This window comes from Apostichopus japonicus, chromosome 1 (assembly GCF_037975245.1).
Source record: "Apostichopus japonicus isolate 1M-3 chromosome 1, ASM3797524v1, whole genome shotgun sequence".
Taxonomy (NCBI): Eukaryota; Metazoa; Echinodermata; class Holothuroidea; order Aspidochirotida; family Stichopodidae; genus Apostichopus; species Apostichopus japonicus.
The window spans coordinates 5,904,583-5,932,522 of NC_092561.1; the positions used below are offsets into that span (position 1 = coordinate 5,904,583).

At 37.4% G+C, this 27,940-nt stretch overlaps 1 protein-coding gene and 1 pseudogene across 1 annotated transcript; both read left to right on the plus strand.

Annotated features, from left to right (window-relative positions):
• LOC139965321 (acetylcholinesterase-like) lies at window positions 1-14,996 on the plus strand (annotated as a pseudogene).
• LOC139965313 (putative methyltransferase DDB_G0268948) lies at window positions 11,686-27,610 on the plus strand. The gene is made up of 7 exons (XM_071967551.1): window positions 11,686-11,701; window positions 18,122-18,301; window positions 20,406-20,560; window positions 21,218-21,455; window positions 23,140-23,234; window positions 25,300-25,431; window positions 25,875-27,610. Exons 2-7 carry the CDS (start codon window positions 18,179-18,181, stop codon window positions 25,969-25,971), a joined length of 840 nt encoding a protein of 279 aa, XP_071823652.1. The 5' UTR covers window positions 11,686-11,701; window positions 18,122-18,178; the 3' UTR covers window positions 25,972-27,610.
• Window positions 27,611-27,940: the final 330 nt, after the last annotated feature.

Below are 27,940 nucleotides of genomic sequence, written 5' to 3' on the forward strand. Positions count from 1 at the left end.
AGTAATTCGTGTTGGGCTGCACATGAGAAGTATCATGATTCTGTATTATATTGCACACACTAACGTATACGTCAGAATCATCAAGTAACTGTTACCGTTCAAATTAATTAGCAGAACAAACCGCACATCAAGCGTCTTCCCAAAAACTGTACGAAGGTAAGAATTTCTTGGTTTTACTACATATCAGTTATAAGGCAATGCATAATGCACATTATGATATTAGCGACAGCTTCAGTTTATACGATAGAGGTCTTGTGCTGCTTTTGCGATTGCTGATTTTGTTTCATTATGACCTTGTGGTACCACTACTACTCCTACTTCTACTACTCCTACTTATACTACTCCTACTTCTACTACTCCTACTTCTACTACTCCTACTACTCCTACTACTCCTACTATACTCCTACTATACTGCTACTATACTCCTACTACTCCTACTGCTCCTACTACTCCTACTACTCCTACTACTCCTACTACTCCTACTACTCCTACTACTCCTACTACTCCTACTACTCCTACTACTCCTACTACTACTCCTACTACTCCTACTACTACTCCTACTACTACTCCTACTACTCCTACTACTCCTACTACTCCTACTACTCCCCCTACTCCTCCTACTACTCCTACTACGCTTACTACTCCTACTCCCCCTACTCCTCCTACTCCTTCTACTCCTACTACTCCTACTACTCCTCCTACTACTCCTCCTACTACTCCTCCTACTACTCCTACTACTCCTACTACTCCTACTACTCCCCCTACTCCTCCTACTACTCCTACTACGCTTACTACTCCTACTCCCCCTACTCCTCCTACTCCTACTACTCCTACTACTCCTACTACTCCTACTACTCCCCCTACTCCTCCTACTACTCCTACTACGCTTACTACTCCTACTCCCCCTACTCCTCCTACTCCCCCTACTCCTACTACTCCTCCTACTACTACTCCTACTACTCCTCCTACTACTCCTACTACTCCTACTACTCCTACTACTCCCCCTACTCCTCCTACTACTCCTACTACGCTTACTACTCCTACTCCCCCTACTCCTCCTACTCCTACTACTCCTACTACTCCTACTACTCCTACTACTCCCCCTACTCCTCCTACTACTCCTACTACGCTTACTACTCCTACTCCCCCTACTCCTCCTACTCCCCCTACTCCTCCTACTCCTACTACTCCTACTACTCCTACTACTCCTACTATTCCTCCTATTTCTCCTACTCCTCCTACTACTCCTTCTACTCCTACTCCTCCTACTACTCCTACTCCTCCTACTCCTCCTACTCCTACTACTCCTACTACTCCTACTACTCCTACTACTGTTACTACTCCTCCTACTACTCCTCCTACTACTCCTACTACTACTCCTCCTACTACTCCTACTATTCCTCCTACTATTCCTCCTACTTCTCCTGCTACTCCTACTACTCCTACTACTCCTACTACTCCTACTACTCCTACTCCTACTACTACTCCTACTACTCCTACTACTCCTACTACTCCTACTACTAATACTACTACTACTACTTCTACTACTTCTATAACTACTACTACTACCACTATTACGACTACTACTGTTAAACTACTACTACTACTACCACTACTACTACCACTACTACCACCACTACTACCACCACTACTACTACTAATACTATCATTACTACTACTTCAGCTACTAATGCTACAACTATACTACTTCTAATGCTTCTACTGCTAATGCTACTACTACTTCTACTTAACTACTAATAATACTTCTACAACTACAACTTCATGGCCTATATGTAGTGGATTATGAATCATAACATGAAAAGTGAAGAGCGCTATCCGATTTTGCAGCGACCGGCACCTCGCATGCCTGACAACAAAGGTGGTGGGGAGGGGGGGGGGGCGGGGAAGGAGGGAATAGTGATATACAGACTCGGGCCGTGGTCACTTGTAGGGCAGAGGATATATCGAATAGCGAATAGAAATTTATGGTACAAGATGGGTAACTTTGCAGGTAGTTTTTTTGCTACACAACCCCCCCCCCCTACTCCCTCACCACCTCTTCCCCTTAAAATCACTCGTATGTTTCCACTGCATTTCGAAGTTCGTCATCACTTTGATCCTCCAGTTAATACACCACAACGCCTGACGTAATACATCAAATACAATGATGCACATACCCCAGGCATACCCTACAACGTCACAAAATCAAACTCCAGTGTATGATTTCAAAGGTGGGGGAATTCTAGCACCTCCACAACATATTTAGGTGGGGGAGGGTGGGGGCATTTTAGTATAGTGACAGTGGTAGATTCAGTATTTGATCAAAGTAGAAGGGGGGGGGGGGGTTGCTGAACATGACTCCTATGTAGAGCAGTCTGAAAGTTTTCCCCGATTGACGGTGGAGGTGAAGTAAATGACTCCCTCCCGTGCCTGGCCCCACTTTGGTCACCCCACTGTATGAAAGGAACCTTTTTGGAAATGCTATTTTTTTCGTGCATCTTACGAGCATTTTGAGGTCAGGGTTTGCGCAAAGTGGAAAACTTGTTATCAAATCGAACGTTCTACTTTACTTATTTCTAAATAAGCCTTTGTACTTATACTATAATTGCTCATATTTGTTCTTTTCAAGTCTTTACATGTGAATTAGCGAAGCGAACGTAAGTCGTCTATTGCCGTTTTCAAATACCATAACTTATTTTCGGTGAATATCCAAAACGAAACTGGATAATGCAAAGAAGGTTAGCCTCGGGACACACTTTACAATTAAAATAGCTATAAGGTGTCTGCAGTTAGGAACGGTGGCCCAGAAGCGACTTTGGAAACATTTTAAACACATACGTTTGGTGCGAGAAGATCAAACTCATAACATTTCTAGTTAGTCAGTAGATAGTCAGAAGTAAAAATATTATAATTTGGGAGAAAAAAAAGTTCGAAGTTTGACATAAAAATCAAACATTTCGGCATAACTATTTTCATCTTTATAAAATATTTATGTTATTCAAATGGCGATTTCTGACCACCGTAGTTGTTTTCACTGTTTTTTTGTTCCCTCTTTTGTTACTTTTCTTAGTTTTTTGTTTGTGCATCTTACATTTGACTTGTTTCTTTGACATTGTTGGTAAAGATGGAAAGGCGTCAGCTTTATACATTGCGAGTCTTGTAGCAAGAATTAAATATGTGTAGCGTTATACCAAACTTTTCAATCTAACCGTTCGGTTGAGTTATAAAGTGAATTACCACACGCATCACTTTCTACATTCTTCAATCTCTTTTATTCGAAAGGTTTAACAATGGAAAGATACTCTCAAAACTTTCAAATCAAAACGATGAGCTGGCTGTCAGCGTTAACCATCCTGGCGTGTGTGACGATTAGTCAGTCACGTGTGGTATCCACAAACTTAGGTCAAGTTGAAGGCGAGACGGAGGTATTTTTCAGCAAGTTTCTGAAGCAGAGTGGAAATGTTGATAGTTACCGTGGGATACCTTTTGCTAAACCACCCATCGGCGAAAGACGTTTTCAACCGGCTGATGCGATTGACCCTTGGGAAGGTGTCATCAGCGCCAGAAGTATTCCTCCCTCTTGCCCTCAGATACTCCAACCTTACTACGAACATCTGTACTCTACACTTAACTTTTCCGAGGATTGTCTGTACCTTAATGTGTTCGTACCTACAGAAGCAGTGAGTTGTTTTATCTTCATTTCACATATAGAGCTACAATTTGCAACAACTACATATCCCAGCCCCCTCGCCACACCCCCAATGAAAATGATACATGACTGTTGAAAAGATAATAAGGTTATGTAAAATTGTTATATCTCACTTTAGTCAACCACTAAATCAATTAGAAACAGGCATACACTTCAATTGTTTGCAAATGACAATGATACTGTCACTCACACGTTACATTGAATTTCCGAAATTAACATATTTTACTCTATACCGGTACTGGATGAAAACAAAAACAGTTTTCAAAGCCTTGATATTAGTCGCAGATATACAATCGTAACTAACATGATAATTTTCTTAGTCTGATTTAGTGGTATCCAACTATTAACTATTACATTACATTGTCAGATATATAGTTAATACCCTACGCGAAAGGTAGAATTAAATATTTTTTTCCGGGACAAGAGGCAAATCATGCAACATTTTGTACCCAGTTCTAGCTTGCGGATGTACATTTTTTTAACTCTCCTCCCAAATGCACTAAAAGCTGGTAGAAATGAGACAAAACAGTTCATGGTGTCTTATAGACGAAAATTGCTTGCCTCAAGTTTGTAAAGTTACTGCAGGGATAACGGCTAAGTAATGTTGTACCAGAATTAATGTAGCCAGTACATACGTTTCATAAGATGTGCAGACAAAATGCATTCTTTGTAAATGTGCGATATCACTAAAAGAAACGATCACCTTCAATCTATAGTCATAAACCAAATTGGCCCGTTGACCTCCTCGAAGATTATACACATTATGAGGTTCACAGCACGTATTAATATTATTCCGACGTCTGCCATCTTCAATCAGCTGGTTAGCAGAACGACGAGACCATTTGGTTAAGTTGTCAATCCAACGTATATGCGGACGGCCTGGATTGCGTTTGCAGCCGTACGGTAAGCCATACAGTACAGACGCAGTTAGACCTTCACACCTCACATCGTGTCCGCACCACTTTGCTTTACGTCGAAGAACATATTCAGAAGAGAACAACCAACGTCATGCAATCTTTGTGTTCAACTCATCATTTGACACGTAATCGTTCCAAGTTAGGCCTAGCTAACGGCGCCATATTTCTCTGTCCAACGCATCAAGGCGATGCATGTCAGCCACTTTCATGGTCCAAGTGCATAGCCATAAGTTAGACGTGATGCCACCAAAGCCTTAGTCACTATTCCATGTATAAAGATTAAAAAGTCCAAACATGTCCTATTAACTTTCAATAACGGTCATAACATTGAGAAGCTACTCATGGTGTAACATATCATACGTTTTGTCGGTTCTCTTTGTTTCGAAGCCACCGAATGCAACAGTAATGGTTTTCATCCACGGAGGAGGTTTCACAGTTGGTAGTGGATCCGACTTTCCATACAACCCACTTCCGTTGGTATTTCTTGGAGATGTGATTCTAGTAACGCTAAATTACAGACTTAACATATTTGGATTCCTTTCAACGGGTAAGTGTAAAAGAAGTACAACCAATTTCTTTAATTTGCATTAACAGAATTATCAAGTCATTTACAACAGTAACCTGTGCAATTTATAATTTCATTGACGTATTGATTGTTGTAATATTGGCCGTTTTTAGAATGAGAAAAGACCCCAAAGCTCCGTACGACACGAAACGACAAAATGGGTTAAGAACTATGTGTAACTATGTGAGACCGTTAGAACTTCAAGCAATAAGATAAGATAGGATGCGATTAACAAAAGTTGATACAACTTCAACTTTCCTTTAGACAAAATGTGTCGCAGATGCCAATTAGAATTATCATGCTATGGACAGTTGAAGCACTAACTATTTCTCTCCCATTTATTCTCTTGTTGTTGTTGTGTATGCAGAACCGACAGCATATAAAAAATCATCTTAACAATCACTAATTTAATGCCGAACCTGCGTGCAATGTTCGAGTAGTTGCCGACCGAAGAATGACTTATTTGGACTAAAATCTGCTTTTTTTCTTCTTCACCTTCTTTTGCTTTTTCTTTTGCTTCAATATAAGGATTTACTTATAGCGATCTGCTGTGTCTACGTTTGGCCATTGTATATCACAAAGCGATACCAACTGGTTCGATTTCATCCAAGGTCTTCGACACACCTTGTACCGTTGACGACGCTATGCCTTGCTATGTCGTTTTCCGTAGCTTTGTCCTATATTCTAGTTTACCTTGATTGTTAGTTGCATAAAAAGTAAAAACACATATTCCCGCCATAGTATACCATGTGCGACGTTGCATAGGTTTATCAGATGTTGTGTCAACACAGTTTTCTCATCGTGTCGTATGGTATCGTGTCGTATCGCATTTTGTGCTTTTTTTTACTTATTTAAAATTAGAATTTGACGATTAAACTTGGTTTATTTCTACTCAACACAGGAGATGAGATTATCCCACCTAATCAGGCATTAACAGACCAACGTCTCGCACTAAAATGGGTTAACGAGAATATTGAAGGTACGATCATGTAACTACTGATGATTGGAAAAGTCGTTTTCTGCCAAGAAGACTAAGAAATCTAAATACGTCGCAAAATATCATTAAAGTTTAAGTTCAGTCTTATCATAAAAAAACTTTGAATATAGTCAATGTAGATTGACAAATCACTCAAAAGTAGAATCACAATGTTATTAGATAAAGAAAGAGCCAAACAAAAAAAAAACATATCATATTATGATGGCATTACTCTAGAAGCAGATCTCAATAGATTCAAGTTCGTTCAAAGGTTTTGTGACTGTTGACTTTTATCAGTCTTTATCCACATTAATATAGAACATTTGGTATCATTTTGGATAACCTAGAACTTTGTTAAACGTTTTCAAAGGGGAGAGAGGAGGTGGGGATGGGGTAGAGCAGGTCCAAAAGGGACGTTCACTCACCTGATCGAATTATACAATAAACAACGAAAGGTCCATACAAATTGGTAAATATTCATGCCAATTCTGTGCTTACATCTTATTGTTAAGTTCAATTAACCACTAGATACCGGCCGAATCGATTAAAGTAAGTAAGTAATCAATACATACTTCTAGCATGTAACATTAATTAACTTTCACTATTTCTATTTGTCTGTGTTATATGTATGACCAAGCATGGCTTTTATTGTTTTTACGCCTACATGCGATGTAGAAAAAATCACTTTATTTGAGCAGTGTAGCAGGTTTCTGCCACTTTAGACGCATTTTAGACACTCGTATTGTCCAAGTTATGACAAACGACGTTTGTGTAGTTCAGTCGTGTATTTCAAATAAGTTTATGGTTTTACACATAAGCTGATGCAACTTTTTGTGTTGTCAAGGCACGTTACCTATAAGTAAACCCTCTGTTAACATATATGATTCACTACGCACATACCTATGACTGTATGTGATTATTCATAACCAATTAATGTCATTCTGTACTTAGCTTTTGGTGGGGATCCACAGAAGGTGACCGTATTTGGGGAGAGTGCTGGGTCTGTAAGCATAAACTGGCATTTGCTATCGGAGGAAAGTCGACAATATTTTCAACGTGTCATTTTACAGGTAAGAGGGTGCAATAATTCACACAAAGATCGCTTTCACTATTCCTAAAAGGAGCTTATTTTAAGGAATAAAGATCCATAAAATCCGAAAGTTATTTCCGTGTCAGCTGTTTCGTCAGATAGAGAGGTGCCGGGACGTCCTATTTGCGACAAAAACCTAACAGATACCTATAACACTGAAAACAGCATTTCAATGCGTCATGTAACGTAGGGTCGTAGCTAGACTTCTTTTTTAAGGGGTCCATTGCTTTTTGGAAGGGGTAGGAAGACCTAAATAAATATTTGGTGTGCCTATAGGCATCTAGTCCACCCATCCTCGTGACTGAGCCACTGTATGGATTTGTGCTTGCTTATAATAGGTGCGTTGAGCAATGCACTGACGTTGAATGTCACTGGTGGAAAACCAGACGAGCTCGAAATATTTCAAGAAGATTATATATTGGCCAACTTGCTATATGTGCAAGATGTGTTCTTAAGCCACATCCTACGAAAAAAGCTGAGTTTGTGGTTGCTGTTGCTATTGCTTTTGGTCGATGTAAATGGTGCATAATGCCATAAAACATTTCTTTCCTCATTTTACTTTGCGCTATGTTTGGAGAAGTAGGAAGTATACCATGACCGGCACTATTTGATGTACAACCAGCAACTACTGTAAAGTAGCAATTGTCGTTACCATTGTCATCAATTGAGAACAAATTCAAAGTGCCGGGACCATCTTTAGACGTACTTTGAAGTTCGAACTTTCACAGCATTTGAAATGGTGATGATGTTAATCTTCAATTTAATTCTCTAATTTCCCCTCTTGGGTTCACAAATGTTTTCCGTTACCCTTTTGCCGTCTTTCAGAGTGGTACAGTGAATGATCCTTGGGCAGCCGTCCTGTCCCCCGAGGAATCAAGAGATGTTGCAATCCTTGCTGCAGAAATGGGTGAATGTAATCTTACTGAGATAAATGATTCCAGTATTATCGCTGATTGTCTTCGAGCGAAAACCGTTGAGGAACTTATTGAAATCCATAGAAAGGTACGGTTTTAAATTATGCTAGTTTTCAGGATGAGATGAGCTTACTACTGTAGTTGTGACGCCCATAGCGTCGAACAAATGGCAAGCAACATTACTACTGATTTGTTGGTCAACTTGCTACAAGTACAAATTGATATTTAATGGAATAATGCTATTTATTTTCTTCTTTCGTCTTCTTTTTGTTTCGCCAGCTTAGTATCATAACAGATGCTCAAAGCGTAAAAAGAGTTAATATTCAAAGCTGATCATTCTTAACACTCTGGAACTATGGATATACACTGCAATCAAATATCATATCCGGGTAGGCCTACATATGTGCCGATATTATATTAAACTGTACCCAATACCATTAAAGAGATCGTGCAGCAATTAATTACCTAAAATAGATAAACAGGCATGTTCCTGGCATGTTTTTTCTTTTTGAATAACACCACTGGGTTGAGTACGGCGATTTGAATATTGGTTTCAAATCATGGGTTGTTGTAATCTTTAGCAGGTAATCTGCTTATTAGCTTGATACGAAACATTAAAATAATCATTGACTTGCCAGGTAATCTTCACAGGATTTACAATATACATTATTTTTTATTTTAGTCTTAGTTAAAACTGGATACATGTTTGAACTTTTTCGTTAAGGTTTGCGAGATCAGTTCTCAGTCAATTGCATGAAAAATATTATTGTATATAATTACCGATAGAACTGTTCCTTTGTAATCCTCACTTAAAGTTAAGAAGTGTCAGGAATGTTCTCAAGTAAAGAGCGATAACGAGTGTTAGCCAAACTACCTGTCAATACTACAAGGCTGGTTAAGGAAATACATTGCAGATAAAGCAGTTAGAGAGTCAAATGTTAAGGAGCTTGTGTGATTGAGGAAGGGAGTGGAATTAAGAAGGAAAAGACAAGTGAGTGTGGATGGATGTACAAGAGGTGCTGTGCGAAGTCAGCGTATTAGAGGTAAGGAGTTTTTGGTGTTAGGTTCACTCCCTCCTTTCTTCAATGTTGGGACCATGAGGAATAGCAGTAAGGCTTCGTATCAACAAGGCGAACGCTATCGTTCATCACCAGGGGCGTAGCCAGGTGTTTGGTATGTGTGTGGGGGAGGGGCAAAGTAAAATTTCTGTCCCCATTCTCAGGCGCATAGCGGTGGATCGCCGTCCTGGGGTTAGGAGCTAATAATCTTCATTTCAACACTCTCTCCAAAGACTACCCACCCATCATCCCTTCGTCGGCCCCATCCCCCAGGTTCAAATTCATTTTTTTGCTCATCGCGTCCCCAAAAAAGTTCTGAAGGGGGCACTCTGCTCCCCCCCCCCCCCCCTTCGGCTTGCTACGCCACCCGCTCATCACGAAGAGCATACGTAGGCGTCCGTACGCAAAATCACGAGAGCTTCTACTTTCGTGTGTAAGAATTACATATACAACATCTTTGATGGTACTTAACTTGTGATTTCTCTTGCTAAACAGATCGATGAAGTTTTTCAAGGGAGACTCGTTTGGCTTGCAAGTAATGATGGTAAATTCTTTACCGACGACGTTGACACATTGATTGAAGAAGGAGCATACAGCAACATTGACATTCTTCTTGGAACAAACAAAGACGAGGGCACTTTTTAAAATTATTTTATAACTGGACGTCTTGAACAGAGACCATTCGTGAGTAAAGATTTCTTCACAATCTTAACTACTGGTTCCAACGATCCTTTAATCTCCGATTTACTTGAGGCAGTCTACGCTAGCGGCATCGACCAAGAAGACAACTACGTTGGGGCTTTCGAAGATGCACTTGGTGACGTCTCCTTCAAATGTGGGACGTCCTTACTGGCTAGAAATGCAGCAACTGCCGGGAGCACAGTTTACATGTATCACATGACTCATGAGCCCATTCGATCTCTATGGAACGTTACTTGGCTACGCGCTTCTCATTTTGAGGAAATCCAGTTTGTGTTTGGATTACCATTCTTTGGCGATCCATTCTACGTCCCAGTGTATGATGAGGTGAAGATTGCTTTCTACGTCATACGAATGTGGACAAACTTTGCTAAATCGGGGTAAGCTGAACACGTGTTACTATGTCTGCAAGGAACCGTAGTGAATTTCATAAAGATTCGTATAAACTGCTCCTGATGAGATGAGCACGACATTTTGTGGTCCTACAAATGTGTTAAAAGTGCAATATATATTACTCAAATAGTACAACAGCAATGCCGGATTAATAGTTTAGTGGTTACCTTCAGTATGATGAATGGCATTATACGTTATATTGATTATGTTATCAAGAGCGAATCCAGGATTTAAGATAGGAGGGCATCATGTCCTTGGTTGATAAAGCAGCATGCCGTATAGCGGGTATGGTGGTCCTCCTGTAGCACCAAAAATATATTTTAGAAGTCAAATTGTGCATTCTGAAGCATATGTATCCCATTAACTATGTCTTAACGCAATGTTTCCTTTTCTTGTGGGAAGTTGAAAGGATTGGGGTTGGGTGTTAACCCTCACTCCAACTACATCCGCGCCTGGATATATGTTACATACCTTTTCTGATATAAAGTTTTCTAGGACTGAGAACGATAGTGATGATGTAGTATTTTCCTTTGTTATTAAAGGGATCCCAACGGCCCCATTCGTCTGCCAGGTAGTATTCCGGAATGGCCTCGTTTCGTCCCTGATTCCGAGGAGTACAAGGAGCTTGACATTCGTTTCAACAATAAACGGAAATTCCGACAACCATACTGTACATTTTGGCTCAAAACGCTGCCGGAGATTATCTACTTGCAAGGTAACCCAAATAAATCCACTTATCTTTGTTTAGTTATGGAAAAAAGAAGAGTGTCCTAACTATCTTTACGTCAAAGAGTCTCCTATAACTGCACCAACATTCTATAATTCGTTGTTAGTGTTTAAATAGGGTTTGAATCGATTCATCGACGTGCATAGAACTATAGCTGTGTGTGTGGGGGGGGGGGTGGGGGTACTAAATTTCCCTCGCCCTATTTCGGTAGGGACTTTTAATCGACGAATTTTAGACGGAACAAACATGATGGAAATATGGGTGCGGTCGTGGGTCCGTTAGATGCAACACCCATGTAGTTTTACACGTCGAATGGTGCTTTCATTCTTAGGCTAAACGCAAGGCTGTGTTAGTAGGCATTACTGAATACTAATTGAGGTTTATTTCTTGACAGGATAATGAATTTAACCAGTCATCGCGTTTGTGAGATTTTAGTACGCTGTAATGAACACTATTCTTTCGCATAGTTTGTCGAATATCTGTAGTGGTTGCTTTATAGTTTACAAGTTAGCTCGATTGTTAAAACTTCTTTTTATTTGATATTTAACAGGAGCAGCGGTTGCTGCCGCAGATAACCAAGACTTGTCGACTGTGACACCTGTGTAGATCATCAATTACGAAACAAGGATGAAATCTGCGTTCTACATCTTCGGGTGTGTCCATTTTTTTAATCGATGCCATCAGCTTCGATTGTATAGGAATTGCAGATTTTGCCACGTGGTTTTGCGCCTTCTTGTGTTGCTCACATATGAATATAACAGTATAGTTCGCATCCTCCAATTACATGAAAACATGCTCAGTATGAACGTAGTCGCACATTTGGAACAAATACAATCCAGTTGTCTTGACTATTTCATTAAGTGGCAACTTTTTTTATTGCTACCCATTTTCCCTACTTACCTGTGCTTCAATACGCTATGATGGTTACCTTTGCATAGCTACTACGATTTCGTTCGAAGAATGGTTAACTGTTACGGAGTACGGGTCAACCATTCTATTAAGTGGTAATGTTTGCCCGTAGAATTCGTTGTACTAATGTAGTCAATAAACAAATAGTTCAGAATTATAATGATTTAACTGTTACAAAAACCATTCTTAGTCCCTTAAAATGCCTTAATATATATTTTAATTCATTAGTAAGTAAATTTGTGTACCTTGTTTGGTCAGTTTGTTGCGTACGGGACTCTTACGCTCGAAGGTTCACCCCGCCCTGTTTATTTAGTGGAACGGTCCCACAAAAAAAACGAACAGAATTGAAAGTCTTGATTGGCTTGTAACTAAAATACAATGGGCAAAACCAGTTAATAATAACGGTTTATTGATATTGCAGTTTCTACGGAGTTGCCAACTTCTGGACCTCCTGGAGCGCTAGCCATAGTGCAGAGCAAAGAAAGAATATGCGTTGGATAGGTCTTGCGCAAGTATGATATCGAGCTATCGTTACTTTCATGAAAGAAAGGTTTGGTGGCTCAATTCACAGGAACATGTAATTTCCTTGGCGGTTGTATGTACACTACCATGGACCTGTCTGATGAACCATTTGAAAAATAAATTTACAATATTTATCGTACAAAAGTACAATAAGATGAAGGCAATCATCCAAAAGCCAGCATCAGCAATCATATGTCCATGAAACCTTGGATCCTTGTCATGACAGGAAGGTGGTGTAAAATAAACATTATGTACACATGTAATGTATATACGTAATTGTATAGCGCACTACGCACGTTGCATATGTGCGCTTAACAGACGATCTATAATATACAATACAATATAACAGTATAAACTAATAAATGTATAGTAGGTAAAGTTCATCGTGTTAAGTTTCTTATGAAAGATTGATGATTCGTGCCGTGCTGTCAGGTCTATAAATCTATTGGTTATAATTTCCAGTGTGCGAGTTCTTATGCTGCTATGCCTGTGTTTTCAACTGAGGGGTCAACCACGACCAGTTCACACCTTTCTGACTACAGAAAACACTAACGCATTTACATCTATCTATTCAAGTCTTTGTTAAAATTCCTTTTGTCACTAATAAATTATTATATTGACAAAGGTCACCAACTCAACAAGGTAATATAATGAGCATTGTTTTCTAATTCAGTTGATATAGGATAGGTGAGGTCAAGTGTATCTTACAGAAGATACAAAACTGTTGGAAAAGGCAAGTGAAATATATTTGTGTAATACGTTGCTAGTGCCTGTTTAAATCGTAAGTTGAGTGTGGTGGCACAGAAAGACAATTGGTAATAACATTTGAGAGGAACTGTCGCAACTTTGAGGTAAATATTCTATTATATGTCTAACCTATATAAGCCAGCACGTGAACTTCAAAAAAATGATTGCAACTTTGACAAATAACATATTTCCAACTTTCAACATGAAAGACGTGTCTTCAAATCTTACATCATTGCATATGAATATGGCACTCGATAGCCATTAGTATACAGGTTAGGCTTAACACGGGCAACCATTCCATTCTATTTATCGTCTAAACTTGTGAAAACCAGCCGATTCACACAAAGATTACAGTAACTGGGTGAAAACAGTGAGCATGAAGCTTTGTCGTAATGGCCTGAAAGTACTCACGTTTCATCGTGCAGTTTGTCGATAAGTTATTGCCTAAAAAAAAATTCATATTGCCACCATCGTTTTCAGCAGTTTAGTCATTTTATTGGGACAGTTTCATATCCCATCGTTGTTACTCTGATAACTAAGGGTTGGGGTTATTCTCTCTCTCTCTTTTGATTGGTGTCTTACCTTTTCGTTTCATTTCATTTCTGGTTTTGGTTTGTTTCATTATATATATATATATTTTAAATTGTATCAAGTTTCACTTTTTGTTTTGAGATGGTTGGCAACGATGGATTGCGTAATAGCTTACTATATGATTGTAGTATTAAGGGATGAAAACAGTGAGCATTAAGCTTTGTCGTAATGGCCTGGAAGTACTCACGTTTAATCGTGCAGTTTGTTGCGTAAGTTATTGCCTAAAATGAAATTCATATTGCCACCATCGTTTTCAGCAGTTTAGTCATTTTATTGGGACAGTTTCATATCCCATCGTTGTTACTATGATAACTAAGGGTTGGGGTTATTCTCTCTCTCCCTCTCTCTCTTTTGATTGGTGTCTTACCTTTTCGTTTCATTTCATTTCTGGTTTTGGTTTGTTTCATAATATATATATAAATATTTTAAATTGTATCAAGTTTCACTTTTTGTTTTGAGATGGTTGGCAACGATGGATTGCGTAATAGCTTACTATATGATTGTAGTATTAAGGGATGAAAACAGTGAGCATTAAGCTTTGTCGTAATGGCCTGAAAGTACTCACGTTTGATCGTGAAGTTTGTCGATAAGTTATTGCCTAAAAAAAAAATCATATTGCCACCATCGTTTTCAGCAGTTTAGTCATTTTAATGGGACAGTTTCATATCCCATCGTTGTTACTCTGATAACTAAGGGTTGGGGTTATTCTCTCTCTCTCTCTTGATTGGTGTCTTACCTTTTCGTTTCATTTCATTTCTGGTTTTGGTTTGTTTCATTATATATATATATTTTAAATTGTATCAAGTTTCACTTTTTGTTTTGAGATGGTTGGCAACGATGGATTGCGTAATAGCTTACTATATCATTGTAGTATTAAGGGATCAGAGATCTTACAAACTTGCTACCACACATTGAACTGAAGTTTACTCTAAAAGCCACTCATGTATATACTTGAAACATTTATCTTTAAAGATCAGTTTATGACTGAGTTTGATGTGATGGGTAAACTATATAGTTGGTAGAGTTTATGTAGTTCATGCAGAGACATATTCGATTGGATACTAGGCCTATACTATTACCTTACGTTCCGTTTTCCTGTATATTCCATTTCCTATAGCCATCTTGTACAGTAGTGTCAGATTCTGACGAAGCATTTTAAATAAAATTATTGTCTCTCAACAGGTGCCATGTGAGTAAAATTATTGCATTTGTCAAACAACCCAAAAAAAACCCGATTTCATTTTATGTCCAATAATGAGGCTGGCATTCAACAAGAAATGACCAATTAGCATGCTGACTTTAGGATGTTCATGCTTTCGGGGACAAAGTTTGAGTGCGATACAATGGTTGATATACAAAGTTGGAATCCTTTATTTTATTTTAATGTTTTCATTCGAACGCCAGAAGCGTTCTGCAGATTTTCTTCCATGACTCGTTGCTTTCTACATGTGATGTGATATTTATCGATTGCATTCCACGATAACTGTTTACAGTACCTTTTATCAAAGTCTTGAGGTTTTTAGACTGATTGGGGTCAGTTTTTGGTTTCAGCTTTATAGTTTTCGTTGTACGCTTTTTCCAAATTAGCCATAGCCATATTTATGATATTGAAATTAATTATAAAGAAAACTAGGTTAATTAGTACATTTTCTTCCCCCAAAGTTAAGCAATCAAGCCCTCTTCCACCGCCAATGAGACTAAAAGATGAGAAAAGAGATAAAAATGATTATATAATGATCGTTGCTGTAGTAGAGACTACTGTAGAAGTAAAGTTTTTCTACTCTTCGGTGTAACTATGCAGTTTCTTACATGTTAAAATGCACATACAAAAAGGGTAGTATTCCTGTGTTAATATATTGGTTTGCTTCAAAATCGTACTAAGGTAAGAACTAACAAAGGTGTGCTTTTGTATGGCATGATATATGGGATGGTATGATCAGGACAATGGGTGAGATCTTTTGGCCCCTTTTATAAAGGCAATTAAAAGTAATATTCCTGTGGTCAGCGAAACCTGCGGTTTATTAGAGAGGACGAGGTCAAGTTCTTTGTACTCCTTTGAATTTGGACAACACTGAGGTCATTCTGGAATATCTTTTGGTAAGCCAATAGAGAGGCGTTTTTTTCATAGCATAATTTAAAAGAAAAAGACAGTGGGCTGCATTTCAGTACGATCAGTTTGATATTTTCTACTAATTCCCTGAAAATTTAAACAACCAGACAGCTAAACTGCAGTGTGGTTTCGATGATGCTACATGCATAATCAAATATGAATGTGACACACTAAGCTGTATCATATAGCCAGGATGAACAACATACTTCAAAGAAATTCAATGAAAAGCAATGAGATATGACAAACAATATTTGCATTGGCAGCTGATATCCGAGGTGGACACTTTTCTTGTATTCAGCATACAGATTGATCTCTATACCAAAGATAACAGGCTTCTTCTCAGGCTTCGACAATTTTTTTTTTTTAAAGTACTCGCTATTTGGGGACCGTGACTAAAAATATACTCGCGAAAACGCAAAATTCACTCGCCACTATGATTGAAGTCCAAGTCTCCAAAGTACAGATCTACAATATTAATACTTTCTGAGTGGGAACAAAGGTTAGGCACTTGGGCAGATACATGGTGCTACGTAATTGCACATTGGAAAATTATGTTTCTGTGCAGTATCAAATTTAACTTTTGTCCAACACCAAAAGTAAGTGCTGAACAAAGTAAAACATGTCGCAATATCATAAATATGCAGCTAGGCCTATTGTAGGTCTCAAACAATTAAAACGAAAATATCTGCGAAAATACATACGAAGATAGTGTAGTGATTATCACTCTTTTGCATAATGGACTTGCCCACATCCTTGCTTAATCAGCAGTACTCTTCTCGCTATGCATCTTCCAGCGTGACACCACTTGCATGTAAGATTTGATACCGGAGAGATGTACTAATCATCAGCCTTTTTAATGACTACATATCAACGCTATATTCAGCAGTAGCTGGAGCGTAATTAGTGGAGATTTTATACAGTCAAGGCATCATCATTCATCTCTTCATATTCGAGCCTACATCTCGCAATTATCTATTAAAAGTCCGCGACTACGAGCAGTTGTATTCATCGTCGCCGCGAGCTACATAGCCGTTACATTACTGTATACGCAGCGGTAGCGAGCAAGTCAGACCCTAGCATATTTACAGTTATTACTACTAGCGAGCAATTATTACGTTTCGGACAAGTAACCGAATTATTATATAAATAAACATTTATCAGTTAGGAAGAGCAGTGAGTTACTACGAAGGACGGGCCTAGATTAAGTGTCAGTCTGAATGGAGGCTCCATTACGTGAGCCTCTGTTACATTAGGGCTCCTTTATTTCTAGGCAAATACTATACAGTAGCTAGGTGTGCGTAAGTCCTAAGCCTATTCAGTGCCTCACTGCTACTTTGAACACTGCTAATAAGTCGATTAACGCGACTTCATACATTTTCCCAATTATTTACCTCAACTGGTGTTCAGTGAAATCGGTGCCAAAATTATTAGTAGGAATAACAACAAACTTGTCTCAAAACTCCTTGAATTGTTGTATATTTTGCGAATTACGACAGATGGCATGTAGGAAATGCCTTAAGAAATAATTTAGGAGATGTTTGGCCAGCTTATAAATTGGGATTATGAGTATTACAGTATGTACGTCCCTTACCAACACAGCACAAAGAAAAAAACGTCTGCTCTTGTGAAATGAACATCACATTTGTCGCACTATTTCCATGAAAGGATATAATATTTGAAATATATGAAAGGATATAATAACGTTTCAAGTACAAATGGTTAAGTGATGTTACTTTTTCGTTGTTTTTACATATTAATATCTTCCAACAACGCCAATGCGGGAATGGATCTCGGAGCATATTTCCTGTTAGTTTTGAGTGGTCGCAAAAACGTGACTTGACAAGGACACAAGCAGGATAAGGGTTGTTTAGAGTTGCGTTTTAGATAGTGTCCAGAATACCACAATCAAGGGAGCTTTTGCTTTCGACAATTTTCAAATCTAGATATCTAACATTCATATAAGAGTATTTGAAATATTCGTGGAATTATAGTTTGAATTGGCTACAAAAGCATACTTTCTTGTGAAATAAAGAATTGTAATTAGGAATTCAGAAGAAAAGCCTCGAGATCAAACATCTGCTATTAAATGATTTGAGCTTATTCTTCATGAAGTTATTTTACAAAAAAGTTTTAACTGTCGGTTGGACTTTTATTCTGTCATATTGTTAGTTTTTATTTCATATTACCCACAAAGAATTCACATTCTGTCAGTGATAAAGGACACCACGTTACAGCTGAAAGAAGAAGTAAAATGAGTGAACGGCATTTTGAAGACTCGTCTCTCGCTGAGAACTATGAGAAATATCGTTTGCAGTATACCGACCTCGGAATCGAGGATAACGCATTAACGTTTTTGAGAGAGGAGTTGAAAGAGGTAGATATATTTGATTCTCATCATCTGGTATAGAACCATTGTTTTATCCCTATACTATTAGAAGATATTCTAATTAGAGGATTTGGTGATATGTTTTATGAATAATGATTAAGATGAACTAAATATTGTCACACCCTTCTTTATACAGGGATGCATGTACTTAAGGAGGATAACCGGCGAAATAGAATCTCGTTGAAGCAAAACTGTTGCCCTTTCACTCCACTGCGATTAATTTAATTCTTCAATAGTAATCCATAGCAGTTTAAACTTTACAATACATTCCCGTGTGTCGTCTGCTCATTGCATATCCACCCGATACACATAGAGAACACAGTTACTACTGTAAATCTTAAAGTTTTGTACCACAGTAAAAACTGGATCGTGCTCTAAATCGGTAGCATGTGCTATTAGGATTACAGTACGAACTGGGATATGTGTAGTTCTAACAAAAACAGTTGTTGGGATTTGTTGAAATTACAAATATCCTTAGTTTTTACTGTAAACGTAACAGCACATGCTACCGATTTATCAGATTTGTCAGCACAATCCAGTTATTACTGCGTGACAAAACTTTAAGATATACAGTAGTTACTGTAATCTCTGTGTGAATCGTCTGGCATATCAAGTTTTTTGTAAGACCCAACTTTAGCACCAGTCGTTTAATACTAAAGGCTCAAATTTCCTTTTGCCGACGAAAGTTGACGCGATAGTGGTTATTCTGTGCTGATTTCAAGTACCATTAAAGTCATAAATTGATCGCTCGTATAATATAAAGAGGAGCCATGAAGGGTTTGTACATATTTGGATTTAAGAAAGTAATGTTTTTGTAGTATTGGTTGCAATATGTTGTTCTATACAGAGAGATATCATACAATTTTCATTTAATTTCATCTTTTAATTTGTTTTATAACAACATTCAGATGATAATATAAAGCACATATAAATTAACACCAATACAAAGATTTGTGAAAGGAAGTGCCCTAAAAATCCTTAGTGGCTTTACGAGTAAAGCACTCCCTATAGCTAAACAATGAAAATGTACAAAAATATATGTCTCTTAACAAGAAAGAAACAAAAAAAAAACAAGAGGGAAAAAAAGAGACAAAAAATGACCCTGTCCCTGACCCCACTCAAACTATTTTGCTTTTGCTAGTAAATGTGATCAGCCGTTTTCTCTTTCATGTGAGATTAACCTGTATATTTGATGGCAACAACCGCTTCAAAAGCGTTGCCCATTGTCAGCTAGTGTTCATAGTATGAAAGGGAATGCTCATGAAATGTGAACTAAACAAATAACATTAACGAGTTCATCAAAAGTTTGAAATTGAATCGATAAGCTTAAGTTCTTAAAACAAAACTAAGTAAGACAACCCTGGTTACAAAGAGAGGCTCAGTAATGCAGAATATGCAATGCCGTGGATTAAAACTTGATGTTCTTGGTGATGTGAACATTGAACTCATTCCCAAAGTACGTGTTGATTTTGCAGCATATATATATATATACATACAGCGTATTATGAATGTTAGCATATTCTACGGTAGCGGCGACTTTTACCTGCTACTTCCGAAACTAGATATATTTATGGGGTGAAATTCAATCGCGGAAGCTGGTCACTTTGAAACTTGTTTCAAACCATACTGAAATTTACAAACAAATCACGCATAGTTCAATTTCCCTTACATTGTGTAAACGTAATTGTAACTATTTTAAACATAGCTTACAAACATAATTATGTAGTACCAGTGCATCCAACAGGGTGAGTACCCGTACAAGTACAGAATTCCCCATTGGTATGAGTACGAGAACTTGTACTAGATACTTACTTTTCAAAATGGCCGAGTGCGATTACACATCCTGACGTTCATGAGGGCGAGAATAAGTACATTTAAGTACAATTATGATACATCATACGATTACCAGTACGGATTCACTACAAGACTTAGTCTCCATGCAAATGAATAAATGGAAATGTTCTGAAGCAGCAAATGAAAAACTATTGCCCACGTCGTATAGTGCAGGTTTTGCTGCTTCCAAATAATCATCAACGCTGTGTCATTGCACAGTTTTGCGTTGTATTTCATGTAGAAATTTCTCACTTTGCAGGATCCACAGTCCCTTGCAGTGGATGTCGGCTGTGGTACTGGACAATTCACAGTGCTCCTTGCGCCACGTTTCTCAAAAGTGATCGGAGTTGATTGTAGCTCCGCTCAGATCTCTGTAGCCAAGCAAAAAGCCATAGAGGGAAATCTTGAATACAGGTATCAGGTTAAGGATAGAGAAAACGACGACACGTTATGTGTGACAGTATACATGTTTGAAAGTAACATGTCAACATAGCATCCTCTTGCATCAACTCTGTAGTATATATAATTGACAATGTATCTTCCATGTAGAAGAATTTGGATGCAACACGTTATGTGTGACAGTACATGTTTGAAAGTAACACAACGTAACATCCTCCTGCATCAACTGTGTAGTATACTTGTACCTTCCATTTAGAAGAATTTGGCTGTAGTTTATTAAAATTCCGCCGAAATTAGTCGAAGTCATAGCACATTAAATGATCCTTTCCTTTTTTAAATCTAGCAGTTGTCCAGTTTACTGTCAGATGAATTGGATTACACACATGTTAGATGATATGATTAACAACTTAACTGCAATTTCATCAGTGGTATTGACAGAACATGGCGTTTTTTGTTTTGTTTGTTTGCAATTACTTGGTAAAGTATCAAAATAAAGAAAGAACAATTCAACTAATCCTTCCAACACTTTCGAAGCTATGATTCCTGCCTTGCAATTAACATTTACATATCTAATCACTTTTAATTGCTTTCTATGTTATTACTATTATTTGTCTTCTACCTTTTCTTCTAATATCACATTTAACATATCTTGTAATCTTTTGTTGAAATAAGGGAAGGTGTCGCAGAGCATTTGCCTTTTCTTGGAGATAATTCGGTGGATTTAGTGACGACAATGGGAGCAATGCAATACTTCGATGCACCACAGTTCTTAGCAGAAGTTCATCGGGTTCTAAAACCTAGAGGTTGTCTTATGATAGGTATTTTTGACGTCACCAATTTAAGTCTCCATGCAGACACAGAGGGGAAAAACTCAACGGTAAACGAGAGATGCACGTCGCTCTGTCGCGAGGTATGTATTTCATAATAAGTTTTTAAACAAAGTATATGCTATTCTAACTTTTTAGAAATTTACATTCGCCAAAGTAGTAATGTTAAAGAAAGTCTGGATATCCTAAAGTTGGAAGCAAAGAGACAAAATATGCACGCACTACGTTAAATATCACTACTTTAAATAATCAGTTTTGATGTGGTGACATATTATTTCCGTGCTCTGGATCAATAATAACTTAATCAATATCGGATCACTGAGTAAAACATCAGTACCATCAGCCAAGGTGTGTTAGATCTTGTGTTACTTTATCGCTCATTCTACCCAATGTACATGGCCTGATCGAAGAAGAGACAACCGTTAATCAGAATAAACTAAAGTGTTTTATAACACCGTAACACAGGTTAGACCTTTCACCAGATACTACTGTGGAAACATTACTAACAGACGAATTCATTACTCAAAGGCTGTGTCAAGTAGTAATGGTTAGGAGTCTAAACAACTGGTCCTATTTGTCCAGTAAGTTTAACGGTGGTTCAAATTGCAGATTTGAAGCGCTTTGCAATACAGTGTCAGCCACATTCAGATAATTTTTGTGGACGCTGTTATTGGTGTGACCTTTAGAGTATTCTCTGCTTGTAAGTCCTTCTCGGTATAGCAACTGGTCATAAATGTAATACATGTTAAATATCATAAAAACCATCAGTTTTAACTAATTAACGAGTACTCACCTTTACCAGTTTTATCCATGAGCATCGGTGGTCATTCCTCTTATTGTTTTGCATTACATCTGTCACGATGTGTATGTGCGTGCGTTGTTTTATCTGTTTACTTTTCATTAGATCGCTACCGTGTCTCCAGAAAACTAGCATTTTATGAAATCACAGTAAAGGTTATAAACGTTCAGCCGATACTCATAGCTAGTACAGTTACTACTTGTTCCACCTGTAACACATGTTACCGTGTTACGAACACAAAGCAGTAATTACTGCACGGTTGTGTGACAAGAACAGTAGTAACACGTGTTACAGGTGGCACCAGTAGTAAATGTACAACATTTTCTGCGGGTAAACAGAGGTGGTTAGGGCAGCGGTATTATACAGTAGCATATACAAATTTAATATTTCAAGTAACATTTTGATTAGTCTATAAGTTCTCCAAGGCGGTAATTTTGTTCTATATAGTCTCTCCTTTTTACTGCCTACCCCTAAATACGGAGTATAGTTTCAATTGTCCAGAACCATTCCTGTTGAGCTTTATTGAAGTGAAAGGGACAGAAGTTCCCCCACCTCCCCTCCCCACGAGATGGCACTGTCCATCCCACCACCCCGCTTTAACCAATGGCACTGGTCAATGTGGTTATGACACGTCTTTAAATCAGCAATGGTTTCTTATACCAGTGAATTAGTTTGAATTCTAACAACTAAATTAATTTCTATATTTCTGAAGAAAGTACACATTGCCTATCCTATTTTCTCTGTAGTTATTTTAGATGATAAAATCAGCGATGTTTTTTTCCACAATCATCTTAGTTGATTAGATGGAATCTTATTTGGATCATTGCATACAGGTTTATGCTTTGTTCATATGCTTCAAACCTATAAACAACCGCGAAAATATGAGATTGCACCAAAGACATAAGAATTAAAATGATTATGTTACTATGATGATACCGGACATGTTTTATGATTTTGTCCTATTACAGATAGTGAACGTTTCCATTCAGCAATTAGGAGAAAATGCCCAGAAGATGTTCTATACCGTAGACCATCCGTCTCCTGACTATCCTGAATTTCAAAGGTGCTTTTGACCGATAAGTTAATTTTTTTCATCAATGAATTTCAAAGGTGCTTTTGACCGATTAGTTCATTTTTCCATCAATGAATTGCAGCACGCCAGTATCAAAAGTTTGGTTTAATATCATCTGTATTGCCTTCACATTTTCACAGCTTAAACTTGCTGATAATACCAAAGAGTAGTGGCGTCGAGAGGCAGTGGGACCCCTGTCTCCGGGCCCTTCTCTTTGAATCTTCATTTTTCTTGTAGCAGATTATTTATCCCACTCTTTCACGGACACCTAATGAAGCCCGGGTTTCTTGGATTGTGTACCCCCGACTTCCACTCTGATCCGTTTTCTCTCTCTCTCTTTCGCCAGGCCATACTCTATAGTACTTTCATTGAGCTTCTGATTCTTACAATTATTTCAAAACAATGTTAAAGTGTTTAAGCTGCAAACATCTTTTGCGTTGCAATAACTGTACAGTGTTATCTTGCAACGACAAAGAAAAAAAAAGCTACTTTGAAAACACAATCTTTATTCTTTAGTACACATGTATCAAGGCATCACTTTTGCAATCGAAAAGGAATAAACTTAGTATTAAATTTATACGAAGGAAACTCTAGTATGCATTAGACTACACCGCAAATAGCCGCCCCTCATAAGGACCAGTGAAACATTTGCAAACATAACTTCTTACAGTATCAGCCAGGATTATTCAATTATGTATGTGACATCGTTTGGTCAAAGTTCCAACCCAATGCAAATTGCAGCTGTATCGTTAACAGTTAGGAATCTGAAGTTAACTCTTTTTTTTTGCATAGCGCCTCCATAAGTGCAAAACTTTTCACAATCAAATGATCTAAGACATAATACTCTACCCAATGAAAGTACCATGAAGAGAATAACCGTAACGAAGTGTGGGGTGTGATGCGAGAACAAACAAAATTATATTTCTTCTCTGGAGTTGTATTCCTCTCTGCAAAAAAATGTCTATCAAGTAAAACTGGGTGGGTCTCTGCTGACGATTTTGAAATTTGGTTCGGAATATATTTCAGTGTATTTGCGTGACTTTTCTATTATCTTGCAGCGACATATTGAACTTGCAAAGAAATAAGTATTTTTTTTTTTACATTTTTACTATCTATTTTGTGTTAACGCACTAACATAAACAAGTAAAATTGATAATAAAATCAGTTATTTAGATTAATTTAAACATTAATTTAACTTTGAGTGTTAAAATACAGCAATAGTTCATATCAAGAGAAGTGTAAGACTCCAATTTATGCAAATTTAAAGATTTATACAGATCAAGTGAAAAACATTTAGTATATATTATGCATAACATCACATTATTATTCCGCAATACACTCATCCAAATAAAGTGAATAAACTGCAAATTATACTTCTCCATGGAACAAACCATGACACTAGGGACTGGATTACTAAAACTATTCCTGCTACAGATGTGCTTGTCATCTGGTATGGTATACAATAAACTAAACTAGACCAAATATAAATGGAAAAATCTGAAAATATTCACTGTGTTAACAATTTACCCATCTTTATACTACTGTAATTGACTAAGCTTAGGACACTGATTAGTAGATATCCATTTATATATTTGGAAACTGATCTTACGTCATCATGTAGACGAGACATTTTCACGATCAGATTATGACGTAATCGCAGTTCCATTTGTCAATTTGAGGAGATTAAGCTTGTTTTGTCGTCCCTCTTCAGCATTTATCTTGAGCAGTTCTATAAATTTTCAAATCATGATCAAACCACGATGGTTTTTATCATTAATACTAAGTGTTCATCTTTTTAGCAGGAATGAGTAACTTGTACAGTTTTGTGCAGATCGAATGAAACGCTCATTAACTTAGTTAAGAAGTATATAGTGACGTCATCAGTCGAACATTATAATTAAATTTTAAAAGGTTATAAAGGAGACGGAAGAGTCTTATATCTTTCTATCGTTTCAATTCCCAAGACAATATGATAGTTACCTATACCGACAGATATACGATGCAACGTGTACATTTATATTTTGTCTTTAATTGTTCTGTTTCATCAATATCTCAGTTTCAGCAAAAGAGCCTTGAAACACTTTAATGGGGTCCATGAATTTGAGGGTTTTATGAAATCATTTGGCGGGTTGAGAACATATCTCCAGGAAAATCCAAACAGCACCATGATAAATGACTACAAAGAAAGGTGAGTTGATATAGACAACGAATATTTATGAAAAACATTGTAATACTTAGACTGTAAGATAAATTCAATTGTTAAACTGGTATGGCGATTATTAAATGCATAGAGTGAGAGTAGGGAAAAGTATCGTATTAAATACAATTGTTGGTCTTCACTGCTTTGTTTTATTTTTGTATTGTCTTAACTGGGAATGGGTCTGCCGTTTACTTTTAATTCTTGTACGTGCCCAGTTGAATATCATTCTTTTCTTTAGTTTGATTTTTAATCAATAATTAAGGGATAATTATAGTACGATTAAGCTACAAGTTTGATGTTTAGACAAATATTTCTTACACTAATAATAATAGTCATTATAAAGACCAATAAACAGACACACGAATAGACTTGTTTCGCTATATGTTGTTTGTTTCATTCTGACAAAATCATATATATCTGTCTATCAACAGATTGACAGAAATATTGGGGGCGGTGTTCTCATCCCCTAAAACCACACCTCTGGCGTATGCAATGGATCTCAAAATGTCCATGTACCGCAAGCCTTGAACAAGACGCAATTTAAATTACGACTAGCATGATTTCCACGCACGCATGAACTCGGAAAAAGTACAAATTCAGCCAAAAAAAATGATATTTGTAATTATAAATCATTAATAAATACTCAATTTGTCCACATGACAATAATTATAGAATGCACTCCACCAGGATGATCAATGAAGAGTTTGTGAAGAATATAACTAGTCAGGTATAACATCATTTATATATTAGGTAAGCTTTATGGAGAACTGGTTGCGTGCCTACTAAAGTAGCTAGCCAATTAAATATTTTAATGGCTCACCGAATTTGATGATGCTTTGGAGTCATCATCATGTTTATCTCATTTTTACTTTTAATCAGCAGTTTATTTGTTCACATCAGTAAAAGTATCATTTAATAACATCCACACGAAACATGAGCCCGTTTAGAACACCATAGACGCACTGAACATTATCGAATCTAGTTTAACCAAGAAAAAAAAACAAAAAAACTTATGATTATGAAGTCTATTGAACTTCATACCTTAATTTGCGCCAAACGACAGTCTTTATTCTAATCATGTTCTGATCTACTAAGCTGTTGTTTATTCATATAGTACAACATCTGTTAGTAATCGTTTATGGCCATGATGAGAACGTAAATTTGTCTGTCATGTCACCGTATGTACATGGCTAGATCAGTTTGTACTGTAAGTAAGAGACAACCGTTTATTCAGTATAAACTGAAGTGTGGTATAGAACACCTTAACAAATGTTAGACCTGCTTCTAGATGCTACTGTAGAAAAATTACTAACAGACGAATTCATTACTCAAAGGCTGTTTTAGATAATGACTGGTTAGGAGTCTAAACAACTGTCCGTATTTTTGACTAGTAGGTATACCTTGTAAAGATGGTTCAAATTGCAGATTTTAAATGCCTTGCATTAAAATGTCATCCACTTTCTGTTACAGTTGGAACGAAATTATTTGGAAATGGAAAAAACAATGGGGTCCTCGGTCTGAATGTAAAACACAGCTGTGTGTATGTGTCTTCTATCCATGACAAACGTCATAGTCTCGGGATTTTAATTGGTATAATGTTTATTTATCTAGCATCGCAGGGTAATATAATTATCTTTAACTACGCGTGTATGGTGTCAGCATGTTGTCCCCTCCCCTCCCTCCCCCTCCCTCCACTCCCTCCTCCTCCCTCCACTCTCCTCCCTCCCCCTCTCCCTCCCTTCCCCTTCCTATTGATCCAGTGATAACGCTTGATCTGTATATGTGCGTATGGTGCCAGCGTTTGATTTACACCTGGTGGTTTGATCCACCATCAATGTATGATTAAAGTTACCGTTCACATTGTCAATTTGGTGTCATCGGGTTTCGTTGATTCAATATAACCAGTGAGTAATTATTTGAAACAGACGTTTAAATTGATGTTGTCGATAATTTGTATAACGATTCTGTGCTATCGGTGCCTTGTATGGATAATAAAGTCTTGGACAAAGAACTTTATGACATAGCGCATGAAATTGACTGTCATTGTTGACACTAAGTTACACTAATTATAGGAGACATTCACAAATTAAAATGACTGATTAATTATGATGACGTCAGCTGAAGATGCCTTACAAACACTGTCCAAAGTTGCATAGTCATTGTTAAATACACTGAGAATAAAATGAAATATTTTTGACAACTTCGACGGTACAAAATATAACGCTGGGATCTGTATCAATGGCGACGTTCTTCATGATCTAGGTTAAATATTGTTGAAATATATATTTCGTTATCCAAAAAAAAAGGGGGGGGGGAGTGTTTGCATGAATGGAAAACTACGTGGTTACCCAAGAATATTTTATTCATATTGATGAAGTGGGGTATTCTCATATCATCGACTTCAATACCTCTTATGAGAGTACAGCTTTCATGAAATAGAAACAAACGCTTACAAAGTGGGGAAGGGGAGGGGCCTAGGCATCACTGGTTGTCCATA

Coding starts and splice junctions, on each gene's coding strand:
- LOC139965313 (XM_071967551.1), top strand. CDS start 18,179: ATGAGTGAACGGCATTTTGAAGACTCGTCTCTCGCTGAGAACTATGAG. Junction 18,302..20,405: donor TGAGAGAGGAGTTGAAAGAG/GTAGATATATTT, acceptor CTCACTTTGCAG/GATCCACAGTCCCTTGCAGT. Junction 25,432..25,874: donor ATAAATGACTACAAAGAAAG/GTGAGTTGATAT, acceptor GTCTATCAACAG/ATTGACAGAAATATTGGGGG.